Source organism: Marmota marmota, unplaced genomic scaffold (assembly GCF_001458135.2).
Source record: "Marmota marmota marmota unplaced genomic scaffold, marMar, whole genome shotgun sequence".
NCBI lineage: Eukaryota > Metazoa > Chordata > Mammalia > Rodentia > Sciuridae > Marmota > Marmota marmota.
This window is the reverse complement of record NW_026000174.1, coordinates 45,632,136-45,646,341: the sequence shown is the minus strand read 5'-3', so window position 1 is coordinate 45,646,341 and position 14,206 is coordinate 45,632,136. Positions and strand designations below refer to the sequence as shown.

The window sequence follows — 14,206 nt, the reverse complement described above, 5'->3', positions numbered from 1 at the left end:
GGGTCTGGAACTCCAAAAATCGAAGGAGATATGATCCCTGATATCAGAGCTGTAGAAGACAGATAAGAGAAATACCCCTTCTATTCCTCTTGGCGGATGGGGCTGGCTTCTCAGACCCAGTTTGGGGGAGTGTTTTAAGAAAAATTTCATCTGCTCCATGAGTGGAGAGTAGGGTTTAAATTTCAAATGGGAGGAACCAGTTCTCCCTAAAGAACACTCGTGTCCTCTTTCAAGCGGAGACACAACGGAAATTGAGTCACTGGCATCTCACTGTGCAAACCCCCAGGATTTCTCTCTGGGGCCCAAAAGATCCCCTTTGAAAAGGACGCTGTGGGAGGCAGCCTCCGCCACCTGCTTCAACTCCATCTTTCACAAGAATCACTTCCCTTTCAGGGTCTGGGTGGAGCTGACTAAAACAGAGGTGCTGGGGAAACAACCACAGCTAATCTCTTCCTCAGCCCCTGGCTGGGCTGCTGGGGAGGCCCCGCTCGCCTCCTGCTACCTCCTGACCATCAGCAGACTCCAGGCTGATTCACCATCTCTTGGGTGGCCCCATGTCACCTAGCATTCCACACTGGTTTGGGCTCAAAATCCTTGACTTTTGCAGAGAACCCTGTCAGCCTAAGGGGGAACCAAGACTTCCCCTTACCAGGGGCAGGTAGAACCTGCTAATGAGCATGTGACAAGGGCCCCTGCGGGTTGCTGCATAAGAAGCGCCGGCAAGGTCAGTGTGAGAGCATCTGCAGGGCCTCTTTCTCAATTTCAGGAGAGGCCTTTGCCCTGACTTGTCTCTTAGGGAGCAACCTCTCCATTTTTTCCAAGCTTGCAAATGAGAGCATGTCTAGAAGGGCAGCTGGACTCTGATAAGGGAATCAACTGACTTATTTTAGCAACAACTAAGAAGGCTGACATCTCTGACAGCTGCGGCCAGGCCTGCAGAGTGACGAGTCAGGACAGGGCAGGGCAGGGCAGGGTATTCGAGAATCCACAACCAGCCCGAGGGTGGAGGGCAAAGCCATTCATGCCAGGCTGTGCTGGCCTCGGAAGGCAGGAGGATGGGAGGATCACACACAGTTCCCAAAGTTCTCCAAAGGCAAGTAATGAATGGACGGAGCAGAGGCCCTGAGGTTCAACCTTGGGGGATTTGAGACCACGGGGGAATCATGACTCTACCACTGTATCCTTGGGCAAGTCAAATTAGGATATGTTAGAATGTACTCCAGGATGGGTGAAGTTGGAGCCTCAAATTCTTTATCAAGAAAATGGAGTGAAGAACGCACTCATGCATAGGGCTGCTGTGAGGCTTACGTAAGAGACTCATGGCAAACCCCGGCTCAATGTTTAGCATAGAATTGGTGCTTAGTGAGTGCTATTTTCCTAGAACTTAGGACCCGGCTTTGCATAGAACCATCTGGTACAATAGCAAAGTGCCAGGTTTTAAAACCGGCATCCACAGATGTCTCAGGAGGCAACAGAGGCCCCAGGACAAGGCAGAATTGTTCTTGAGCATGAACTTGCTTTACCATAATACACATATATGTATGTGTGTGTGTGTGTGCGTGTGTGTGTGTGCGTGTGTGTGTGTGTGGAATATATTATATACATATATTATGGAATAGGAACATATATGAACATGATCATACATAATAATGGATTCAATTCTTTGTTACATATTTGTACATGTACATGTTGTGGCCATAAAATTTGGTCACTATTCTCCCCCAGTGTTTCCCTCCTCCTCCCCCGCCTCCCTTCTTATTATCATTCTTTATGAAGCTCAAACAGAACTACTGCGGAGGCAAACTACAGACTTGGAATGAGTGGTAAGACAGTATTTAAGGTGTTAAACAAGCGCTCCGCAGGGTTGGGGCGGCCTCCTACAAACTTCCAAGATAGAGGTATTTTAGAGACCGAATGTATGAAAGGCCCCCTGCCCTAATCAGTCTCAGAGGGCAAGTGACTAGTCCTTCTCTTTCATGGTCTACTTCCTCCTTGGGAAAAAGAAGGGATTTTTTTGGTGTGAGTGGTGTGTGTGTGTGTGTGTTTCCCTAAATGATGCTTAGAGTCCCCCTCTCTGAGTTTATGACAATGAATCAGGGAATATTTCTTGAATGAATGGAAGGGGTTGTGTCATAAACTAGGAATTTCATGTGGTCCAGCATCCCCTCCCACGTGGGAAGATTTGGAAGAAAATAGACCCTTCTGCGGGCTGCAGCCTCCAACACACGTACTCACACCAAACACGTTCAGGATGCCCCGTGTGTGCCAGGGGAATCACTGAATTAATCGGTGCTAACCCCCGAGGGGATGCAGCTCTGCTTCCTGGTTTCCTCTCATGGGAACACAGCCAAAGCCCTGGCTCGCAGCAAGGGGAGGCGTCTCTAAGCCCCAGTGGGAGCAGAAGGGTACCGGCCATCCCCAGGCAGCAGGGTTCTCAGAGGCGCCCCTCTTTCTCAAAACCAGGGGTACAGTTCCCTAGCACTGACCTTTCACCACAGAGGAAAGGCGATGGGTGTACAGAGGACTCCTCCGCCTCTAAGGCCACTTTCTTCTCCCCACACCTCATTCAAGGCACCTGTTCTCCAACTCTGAGTTTCTAGGTTCAAAGGTGCTTAAAGGAGCTTTGACCATTGCTATGCTTTTTGATTTCTGATACAGAGTTTGGACCTTTCTTTCCTCTGTTCAAAGCCTTGCCCCTTTCCATTTTCATGGTCTTCCAGAGTCTTCCACACCCAAGAATGGGCCATGGCGGTGCCTTTCCATTCCTCTCCCTTCCTTCTTCTTCCCCCTCTGCCTACCCAGCCCTGGGTCTGCCGTTAAGTCCTGTCTCCTTTTCAAGTCTCAGTTCCTTTTAAACAACTTCACAAGCACACGGAAGTCAGGACCCAGGTGCTCATTGCAGCTGGCACTTCTCCTGCCTTCTGTGGATGATGCACCCCAAGTGACCAGGGAAACTCGAGGTAGGAGTGAGCCTGCTGGTCTCTAGGAGAACCCCCAAGGGTCAGGAGTGTTTGAGGATGGGGCCCTTTAGAAGGAGTCAGGCTGAGAAGAATCAAGATACTCAGAGACAAAACAGAAGACACCACCGGTGGGTAACATGCCAGCAACCTTCCCTGGAAGCCTCAGGGAAGCTCCCTGGCCTCTGTTCTCCGAGGCTGGGCCCAGGGCTCCTGCCCTCTCCCCTCCCATACTGAACATTTCTGCCTTTCAAAGGTCCCTTGGAGCTCCAGTTCCCTGTGGCCTCTGGTCTATTCCTGCCCCAAATCCTACCCAACTTCTCCCATCCTGGAGTACATTCTAACATATTCTAAGCCTAAGCTTCAGAACTCAATGAACCTGAGTTCATATTCACTACCACCTGTGGCTGTGTAACCTCTAGCAAGTCATCTAACCTCTCTGAGCCTCTGTTTTCCTCCTATGGGCCTAATAACAGGGTACTTCTCACCAGGCTATTGCAAGGGTAAAATGAGATAACACATGTAAAGGATTTAACACAGTCAAAGTGTACAACAGTGACTAGTGCTACCACAGTGCTATTATTGTTGTTGTTATCATTATTTGCATTGCTTCTGTTCCAGGAATCAAACTTCTAGATCCCACCTAATCAAAATTCTAGATCCACCTAATCAAAATTCTAGATCCCACCTAATCAAAATTCTAGATCCCACAGGTTGGGTTGTGTCTTTTGCTTTCTTGGTATTCCTAAGAACTGGGTTTAATAAGCATTTGCTGAGTAGAATTAACTGTAGGCTGAGCTGTCTCTGTGACCCAGCTGGCACTACTTGAAAGAAAAATTAATTTTGCTGGTGATAAGCAAATCGGTCATGTAAAAATTATCTGTTCATATATAGACAAAGAGAGGGAACACTTGGAGTTGAGCCATGCTGGAATACCTCAAAGCCCCTCCCCTCTACAGCCACCAAAAGCCCCCAACCTCCTCTGGATGGGATACTGGAACCTTAGCCTCTGGGTCCCTGATGTTACCCTGATATCCAAGCTTCCTCCAGCTCCGAGGCTACCAGGCAGGGAACAGGAGCCCTATCAGTGTTTGGATTTTCCCTGACTGATTGGCAGAACCAGGAGGTTGCAGCTGGCCCAGTCATTGCCTCTCCTATGCAGTCTCCCTGCCGCTGCCCAGCTGCCGGGGCTGGACCCTCACAGATATCCAGACCTGGCCTCAGAGCTGGTTCAAGTTTCCACAAGAGTTATGGTGGTCAGTGACTGGAGGGGTGTATAAGGGCTTGGGAAACCAGATTCAGTGGGGAGCCACCCTCACTTTCTCAGTTGTCTTTCTGGAAAGCTCATTGCCAAGGGCTTCTAAGTGCGTGGCCACCTCACCCAGGCACCTACCCCTTCCTGTCCCAGTGCCAGCACCTGCCTCAGCTCCTGCCCCTGCCCTGCCTAGCTCTGCCCGGTCAACCACAGCCTGCGGGGCTCAGAGAGCCCTTGGGCGCAGGAGCCTGCTAGTCCAGACACCAGCTAAGCATCCAGGAGTACAGTTAACTTGCGGCCATGTGCTCCAGCCCTAAGGACCTCACCCAAAACTGCGCGCGGGCAGCCTGCCCAGCGAAGCCTCCTCTCTCTTTCCCGTTCTTCTCAACACAACGGTGCTTCCTACCAGCAAAGTCTACCGGCAGGTTAGCGCCAGTCCCAGCCCTGCTTTCCAGAACCCAATCCAAGTCGCTCGCCTTCCGCTGGACTACAGTCCCCCAGGGCCACTCTGCCCGCGGAGCTCCCGCGGCGCCGTCCTGGGTTCCCACTCCGCTGGCCCCGACGGCCGCGGTCACTCACCGATCTGCAACTGCGCCAGGCTCAGCTGCACGAGGCAGAGTCCCCAGGCTGCGCGCCACCAGAGCTTGTCCATGGTGTGTGTGCGCGAACCGCGAGAGCAAGCAAGTGGAGCTGGGGGGTCCCGGGGCGCGGGCGGGTGCGGGCCGAGGACGCGGCGACGAGGGCGGACCGGACCTGTCAGAGGCTGGGGACCGCTGGGCAATGAGGCCGCCTCGGAAGTTGGCTGCAGTTTTTATTCCAGGGTTGAGAGAGTGACCTAAGAGGGAGGGAGCGAGTGAAGGACACACCCAAGCGAGGGGCTGTGACTAAGCAGCCAGCAGCGGTTTAAAGACGTACCAGCCCTCCTCGGCCCTGGCCCTCCGCCCCCGCCCGGTTCTTAATGGAAGTTGTAAATCGGAGCTGCCGGGAAGGGACCGTGGCAGCGCCTGGAGGCGCCCACCCGCCCGACGCACCGCCGGGTTCTCCCACCAGCTCGCCCCCAGCCAGAGGATGACTGAGTCCTAAAACCTCCCCGCTGAGTTCTGCCTCTGGCCTCTCCTTTCCCGCTAAATTTCTCTGAGTCAGGCTGGGAAGGATTCTCTGGTTTTCCCCGGCGGGCGGGCGGCTGGAGATCCTGGGAGAGGAGCTGGGGCAGTGGCGAGATCCTGCCCAGATGGCGCTCCCAGGGCCATAGTGAGGAGTGAGGGGAGGGAGCGCTCACCCTTCTTCCCTTAAGAGAGTAGTGAAGTCCGTGTTGCTCAGATGGGTCAGGGGCAGCTAGTGATGGCCAGCCACGGGGCTGGAATTTGCCTCCCCAAATCCATGTGTTGTTCACCCTCAGGTCCCAGGATGATACCTCAGTCCTTCCACTCACCTACACACTCATTCATCCTCCCAAGTAGTTTTTCATCCACCCATCCATCAATCTACCAATCTTTCTTTACATCCTCCCATCTATCCTTCTGTCCATCCAGTATCCACCCATGTTCATCCGTCTTCCCAACACCCACTAGACCAACCACACATCCAACCATCCATCCAACCACTAGTTCTTCCACTCATCCACCATACAACTTATCCATCATTCCATACATCTTTTTCCACATTTCTTCATGAACCTGCATCCCTCCACCATCCTCTTCTCCATCATCCACCCATGTATGAATTCCTCCACTCATGTGCCATCCATCAACATAACCACCCATCATTTTATCCATCCTCTCATTCATCCACCCATTCACCCATTCTTTCTTGCTTCTACATATCCTGCTTCTGCAAATCTTAATCCACTTTCCCCCCTTATCCTGGCCAATAAATCTCAAAGAGGGACAGAGATTATCATATTCTTCCCAGGAGGCATTTCAAGTTGGAAAACATGAAAAATCATATTTTTAATCCATACCTACCCATAATATACTATGTATTAATATTGGGAAAGCAAAAGCAGGAATTTTTGCCTGATGAGATACACAGAAAAACGCAAGTGATTATCAGTGGCTGTGTAAGAACCCAAAGGAACCATGCCAGAACTTCTGAGGGAAGGTAAGATTTTATAATTTATTAAAGGAAAATGAAAAATGGAGAGAAATGCACCTAATTATCCACTTGTCCACTCATTCATCATACATGCAGTGAGCACCCAAGGACTTCAAGATAAATAAGACCTGGCCTTGTGTTCAGAGGCCTCACACTCTAGTAGGGAGCCAAACTCAGCAGCCTGCCACCCACAATATGAAGTATCCTGCCAAATACAGTTGACTATCTGTATCTGTGGATTGAAGATATTCTCATTGTTCCTTAAACAATACATCCAGTACCATTTGCATAGCATTTACATTAGTTTTTGTAAGATATCTAGAGATGATTTACAGCATATGGGAAGATTGTATGATATATACAGACATGACACCATTCTATATGAGGGACTTCAGCGTCTAAGGAGTTTGCTATCCATGCGAGGGGAGTATCATGAAAATAATCCCCTATGAATACCAAGGGATGACTGTATGTGTGTTCAGAATGCTGTCAGTCTTACAGTCCTAGAGAAAGAAGTCACCCACTTTCCTAACTTCCCAGGGGAGGTGATATTTGAGCCAGGTCTAGAAGGAGGAAGAGAAATTCTTCTCATAAAATTGTAAGGACAGGTCATTCACAGGTAGTAGTCTTGTAGTGAGGAATTCTACGGGTTCAGGAACAAATCATCCAAGTTCAAATCCCATCTGGGCTGCTTGACCTTGAATAAGACAATGAGCCTGTATGTAGCTCAGTTTCCTTAAATATAAAGTGAGCTTTATAATAATATCTACTTCATAGAATTGATGAGGATTAAATGATTCAAAATTCCTGCATCTATTAAGTACCAGATAAATGTAAGTGTGTGTGTGTGTGTGTGTTGTGTGTGTGTGTGTGTGTGTGTGTATATATATCAAGCACCATGTATGTGGAATAACTTGAATATTAGATCAAATGAAGAGATGGAGTGGGGGGCAGCAAGACCTGAAGCTAGAGAGGTAGAAAGGGTCCAGATTTTAAATTAGGCCAGTGAGTTTGAACTTGATCCTGTAGGAACTAAAGAGCAGTGTACGTTTTTAAGATTATTATTATTATGTTAAAATATGTACAATATAAAGCTTGCCATCTTATCTTCAAGTGTGTAATTCAGTGGCATTCAGTGCATTCACCATATTTCCCAGCCCTCACCACCATCTAGTCTAACTGAAGCTTTCCAGCTGGGGAGAGCCTTACATTTTCTTGCATTTTCAGAGAGAACATTTGGGGCTGAAAAATCACAGTGGTGGGGCATTCCACATCTGAAATGAAGATGGTACCTCTGAGCCCTCGCCTGAAGAGGCTGCCATAGCAGGAAAGGGCTGTCCCTGCTACTGTCTGTGACCAAGACATTGCTTGCCTGAAAAGCCTGGGGCAGGCTGGCTCCCAGGTAGAGCTTCTGGCTATAACCCTGTGAGAGGACAGCCCTGGTGGGTTCCTGGACGAGAATGGCTTTTAAACCTGATGTCACCTCCAAGGGCTTTCAGCATTCCCTTCTAGAAGGAGGTGGGGAGTGAAGGGAGTTGTCACTAGGAAGAATGTTGGTTTTGTGCAGGTTTTTTTTTTTTTTCCCCCCTGGGGGTTCCTTGGAGACATAGTGGTCAGAGCAAAGGTTTAAGAGTGGACTGTGCCCCTTCCCTGTCCCCTCCCACCATAGAAATTCCATTTGCATCAGTTTAAATACTAGAGCCCTGAGAGAGATTTCATTTTGATGAAGGATTTTACTTTTAAAAATATAGAAAAACCCACCAAACTAGGTAATGTGAGCCCTGTTCCCTTTTGCAACTAGTCCAGTAAACAACACCAGTTAATGAAAAAACTGGGTCTGAAAGTGCTTTGCAAACTGTAGAGGGGCATGCAAATTCTAGCAATTATTATTAGGATTATTCTCTCAGAGGGGAATATTTTGGCCACTGGCTTCCCGATAGTTTAGAGAAGGACTGAGGCTGCTTGCCATCGTGCCCCAAATGACTCATTTCAAATAACTGGCCTGGTGACTTACTGAGTCAGGGCCATCCCTTGGGAATTCCTGGATCACCTTTCCCAGCAACCCTGCTATCCACTTTCCACCCCAAACACAACCTACCCACACCACTAGTCACACAAAGTCCAGGCTAGCATCTCCTCTGAGCCTCTATCAAGGTTGAAATCCTTAGAGCAATTCATTTGAAACGTTCAGTATCTGTTGTGTGATGCACCAGCCACCTACCTAGGCTGAACCAGGGCATGTGGGAAACTGGGAAGGAGAGCTTGAATTGATCTGGGTTGACATGAGATCACACTATTTGGAAAGAATCCAGAATGCAATCAGCGGTCTTGGCATTCAAAGGCTAGAATCTGAGCATCGTCTCTCCTCTTATCAGTTGAGTGACTTAACCTCTGGGAGTTTCGGGTACAAAATGAGGGTGATACGCTTTCTCTCATAGTTTATGAGCAGTAAGTGAAATAAGCCATGAGGACTCTTTTCTTGCCTTATGGAGGGGTCAGTGATCTACCACCTTCAAAGCTACTTGAGAACTGGGACAAGCCCGTGTTGGGCACCAGTACAGACTCGGTCTCAGTGTCTGATACATCCCAGCCTCTGGCATATCTCTCCATATCTCTCTGGCTCCATAAATAAGCATTACACAAATGCATGAATTACTGTTCTTCTTTTCCTTCCCATCACTGCAGCCGGAGGTGTTTCAGGAATCACATGGGCTAATAGGTGGAAGCACTTAGACAACTTGAAAATTTCTGAATAGATGCAAGCAGCAGTTCCATATCTGGGGAGACTGGTTTAGTGAGAGTGAGGTGGGGCCGCATCATTGCTCACTCTGGCAGACTAGGGGTTTTTGCTGAAATACTGGGACCTAATGGCTTCTGAGTAGTAATATATAAATCTTGCTCTTCTTAAGCAAAGTCAAATCTCAACCAAATGTGAATAGGAGTATGAGGAGCAAGGCTGGGGACTTGGGGCTGAATTCAAGGACTGTAAATGCAACAGGTCATGGATTCTTTTAAAGGGACAATGTTCCATTCTTTCACAGAGCTGTTTCCCAGAAAAGGAGCAATCCATCAAAGTAAAGAAAGAGTGCTATTCCAGTTAAACTTGAACTCCCCAAGAAATCCATTCTTGGTTCACACTCACGGGGGTGAATGGTACACATGCAAATGAGTACTGGTGAGAAATTTTTAAAAAGTTCATAAAATAAATATTACTAAAATAGTCCAAATAAATAGGTAACTAGGAAGCAACCTTCCTGATAAATAAGTGACTTTGAATGATTGGTCTCAAGCTAACCAAGTGTGATCATGGAGCTAAGCCTTTAGGATTAGCAGGGCTTTCAAACTGTGGTCAATAAAGTAGTGGGTGCGGCTGGAAATGCCCAGGGAACAGGTGCCCCTCGATTCTAGATGTGCTCATGTCAGTCACAAAATGGGTTTACACAAAACTTGGGAGGTCAAAAATGGTATATGAATAGAACAATTTCCACAGTCACACAGTAGCAAATTTAGAAACGTGATATTTGAAGATATAATTGGAATTAATGGTGAGCATAATAAGGTCTTTGTAAGGAAGACAATGAAAAAGTCTGTTTTATTCACTATTATTTTTTTCTTTTTAAAAATTTGTTCTAATTCATTGTACATGGCAGTAGAATGTATGTTGATACATCATACATAAAAGGAGTATAACTTTTCATTTTTCTATTGTACGTGGCATAGAATCACACTGGTCATGTAGTCATATATGCACATAGGGTAAAAATGTCCAATTCATTCTACCATTCTTTCTACCCCATATCCCCTCCTCTTCTCCTCCCCTCTGCCCAATCCAAAGTACCCCTGTTTTTCCCTAGCATCCCACCTTTGTGTTTTAGCATCGCTATATCAAAGAAAACATTGGGCCTTTTGTTTGGGGGGGATTGGCTTATTTTGCTTAGCATGATATTCTCTAGCTCCATCCATTTACTAGCAAGGGCCATAATTTCATTCTTCTTTGAAGCTGAGTAATATTCCATTGTGTATATATATATCATATTTTCTTTATCCATTCATCTGTTGAAGGGCACCTAGATTGGTTTCATAGCTTGGCTACTGTGAATTGAGCAGCTATGAACATTGACTCGGCTGTGTCACTGTAATATGCTGATTTTAAGTCCTTTGGGTAATTATTGAGGAATGGGATAGCTGGGGTTAAATGGTGGTTCCATTCCCAGTTTTCTGAGGAATCTCCATACTGCTTTCCACAGTGGTTGCACCAATTTAGAGTCCCAGCAGTAATGTAGGAGTGTAACTTTTTCTTTACATCCTCACCAACATGTATTATTGCTTGTATTTTTGATAATTGTGCACTATTATTTCAAATAAACGTAAAAAACCTTTATTCCTTTTAAGTGCATATAGTAACTAAAATTCTCTTTTCTCATTTCATGCAGAATAGTTTGGTAAACATCTACTGCATGGATTATGTTGGTCAGATCTATGATTGATACATAGGTGGTGACTGGTACACTTGGAAACGTTTGTCTTCTTCATTTATTTAGTATGTGACCATTACCTATTGGGCAAACTGTATGCATTCTTGGTTTTTTTCGTAATTAATGACCACAGCTCCTCCACTGACATTACCACCATCATGACCCACCATTTCCACCATCACCACCAGCATCATCCATTATCACCTCTAGCATTAGCACTACCATCACCACAACCACCATTGTCTTCAACAATAATAACCAGAATTTACTACCTGTCAGGGCTAGTGTCCTTTAAGTATCACAAAAATCCTGTGAAAAGGTATTCCTTCTCTACAAATCAGGAAAAAACGGAGATAAGTTAGGTGACTATTCCACATCTTCATTTTACTTAGCAAATCTTTCCTGTCATTCAGAGACATAAGGATAGAAAAGTTTTCTTCCTTCCTGATTCTTGATCTGGAAAGAGTGCTCAATCAATGGAGTTAAAGTTAGACTTCACCAAGCTTGATTCTAGTCAGTTCCTTTTAAGAAGGAAAAAGTCTCCTTTGGAATCTTTTGTTGGAGCTGGGGAGGTGGAATGGGGTTGCTAAGGTAGAAGACAGAGTATACAGATTCCCACAGCTCCCTAAAAATTAGAATCCTACAATACAACTACTTTGAGTGCATAGACTCAGGCATTGAAAATTGATTGGAAAATCTGGGATTTGCAAAGTGCTAGACCTTTATTCCCTAGAGATTCATCATGAGATGTCTGTGTGCCCTGTTTAGAAATGCACACCATTTTGTGTATAGAACCTGAGAGTTCACTCAGAGACTATCCTTCTCATGAGACCCTTTGGATTTGAGGGCAGCCCACAAGTTAGAGTTCCTTCTCTGATCTTGATAAGTAGCTCCCGGCAGCCATAAGTTCACTGTGTAACCCCAACCTCTGTCCCATGACTGACTGGATCCAGTGGTTGACACAAGCCTGGCCAATCAGAGTTGTTCCTGAAATTTGGGATTTAACTGTGGTCGAAAATATGTGACACAAATTTAGAAGCTGTGGGGTAGCTATATACCTCCCTCCATATGAAGTAGGAGAGTAGGCAAAATAAGAAGAAGGCAGAAGTTCAGAGAAAAACAGAAGTATAAAATATTTCTAAAGTCTGGGCACTTTGCAGGTTCCTTGGTTGCTGTGGGGTATCCTTGTGTCCTTATAATGCATTCCTTTCATTCTTAGTTAGCCTAAGGTGGTTTCTTTGCAACCCAAAGGACTTGAAGATGCAGGAGTTCATTCCCCTGTTCTACAGACAGGTAAAACAGAGGCTCATGTGGACAGTATATATGCCTACTACTAGGTCTTGAATTCAGGATTTAACTAGAAATCTCAAGTCTTCCAAGTTCTATGCTCTTTTTTTACCAGTTACCCTCACTTAGGACCCCTCCCCAACATCATCTCATTCTATCCAAAGAATGCATCGATCTCTCCTTTTCTGTGGCAGAAACTAGGCATCCCAGATGATTTGCCCATGGTGGCATAGAAATCCAGATGAGTGGCAGGTCTTCTGAGTCGTGCCATCTCAGGCCTTTGTGGGGAGCTCCTTTCTGCCTGAACGTGCCTCACAGCCCACCTGAAAGGCAAAAATCTTTGAGTTGGCAGATGGCAACATTTTCTAAACACCCATGGGGTAAGACTTCTGGGCTCCAGTGTTCAGGCAAAAGGCTCCAGCCAAGTCTTGACTGGGCTCAGCATCAACACTTGCAGAAAAGATGTACGTATGGAACCCAGAGGTGAAGCCAGGTCAAAATCAAGTTCATTGATGGATATTGTTCCTCAACCACAGAAGACTGCTATTCCAGACAGCACTGTGTGGGTGAGAAAGAGACTTGTTGAACTGAACTTAATTAGAGGAGGATGTGGGGAGGGAGGGAAAAGGAGAGAGAAGAAAGAGGCATCTTGATAGAGTGTAGGGAGGTTAAAAGACAAAACCCAGGCATGAATCCACCAGGATATGAAGGAAAATAAAAGTTTCTAATCATCAAGGAACTTGATAGATACCTTTTGTATACACGGCATGGCCTAAGCACAGAGGAAAAGCCAATAATGAACAGGACATGCCCTCACTTCTCAAAGAGATTATGGTCTAGTTCAGGGTTGGCAGATCCACTGCCCATTAGTTCAGGCAGGATTAAGGAAGCACCTCTGTGTCCCAGGCACTACCTGGGATACTAAGGATACAACAGCGCAGAAAGACAGATTCATAGTTTGTTATCACTGAAGAAGTGGGAAGAAGGTGCAGGGTGGTCAGGGAAAGTCTGCATAAAGAGAAGAAGTGACATTTAAGCCAATCTAGAACAAATCTGAGATTTTTTAAAAAGACAGCAAAAGTAAAGTCTCAAGAATTCTTGGTGGTTTTGAGGAACAGAAATGGTTAATATGTCTGACACAGAGTGAACAGAAAAACAAAGAGCAGGAAATGAGATTGAAGAGGGGGGGTAAGATCAGCTCTTGAGCAGTCTTATAGGCCTTGGTAAGAAGTTTGAATTTTATGCTGAGGCAATGGAATGATTTTAGTGGGTTTCACTTAATAATTACTAGTGAAAATTTAGGTTTACTGTGATAAGACTCCAACAATTTACAGCTTATTGGGTAAAAGCCCTTGATGAATTAATAATCTATATAGTGTTTTCAGGATGAAGAAATGATGAGAAGGAGTAGGGATGTAGCTAGCACACAATAAGCCCTGAGTTTGATTCCCAGCACCACCAAAAAGAAAAAAGAAATAATAATAATAATAATTAATATTTGATATCTCTGATCATAATGGAGGATTAATTTGTATGGGACAGGATGGTCTGGATTATGCTGCAGTACAATCAATAGTTTAGCACAACTACTCAGATGATTTCTTGCTATGTTAAGTCAGCTGTGGGTCCAGGTCACTCTCCAAGACAATCCTTTCCTATGCAGTAGTTCACTGGGTTGGTGGGGGGAAGTTTACCAAAAATAATAAAAAACAATTGATTTAATAATGTGCAATGATAAACATGTAGAAAATTGGCAGGGGGTGGGAGGGAGTCATCTAGTTTTGTGGAAAATAACCCAGCCATTTGGAAAGAAGTAGGAAGCAGAGATAGATAAAATGGGTCATGAGTTTCTGCACAGATGGATGGTGGGGCAGGATGGAGAATTCCGGCTGATGAAAGTTCTGTAATTTTCAACACATGACTTCCAAGTGTTGTGGGGTCAATTCCATTCAGTTGGTGGAAAGGAAAGAAGCATGGAAGAGTACACTTTGGGAGGCCAGGCCTGTTTATGGGACCATCATTTCCACTTCCACACTATCAACTGGAACCCTATGTGCAAGGAAAGCTGGGAAATGTAGTCTACCTGTGAGTCCAGGGGAAAGGGGAGAACAGAGTTTAGTAAACTGCTATCTTTTGAT

General features: G+C 45.9%; 1 protein-coding gene across 21 annotated transcripts in view; it reads right to left on the bottom strand.

Annotated features, from left to right (window-relative positions):
* Cd44 (CD44 molecule (Indian blood group)) overlaps positions 1 to 5,023 on the bottom strand; it is an 81,908-nt gene extending 76,885 nt beyond the window's left edge. For 5 of the 21 annotated variants that reach the window (XM_015477772.2, XM_048788581.1, XM_015477768.2 and 2 more), the window contains exon 1: positions 4,792 to 5,020. In XM_015477772.2, coding sequence (XP_015333258.1) covers positions 4,792 to 4,864 — 73 coding nt within the window. In that variant the 5' untranslated portion in view covers positions 4,865 to 5,020. Of the gene's footprint in view, positions 1 to 4,791 lie in introns of all 21 variants that reach the window. The other 16 variants (XM_048788582.1, XM_048788583.1, XM_015477769.2 and 13 more) reach the window with 8 other exon arrangements.
* Positions 5,024 to 14,206: the final 9,183 nt, after the last annotated feature.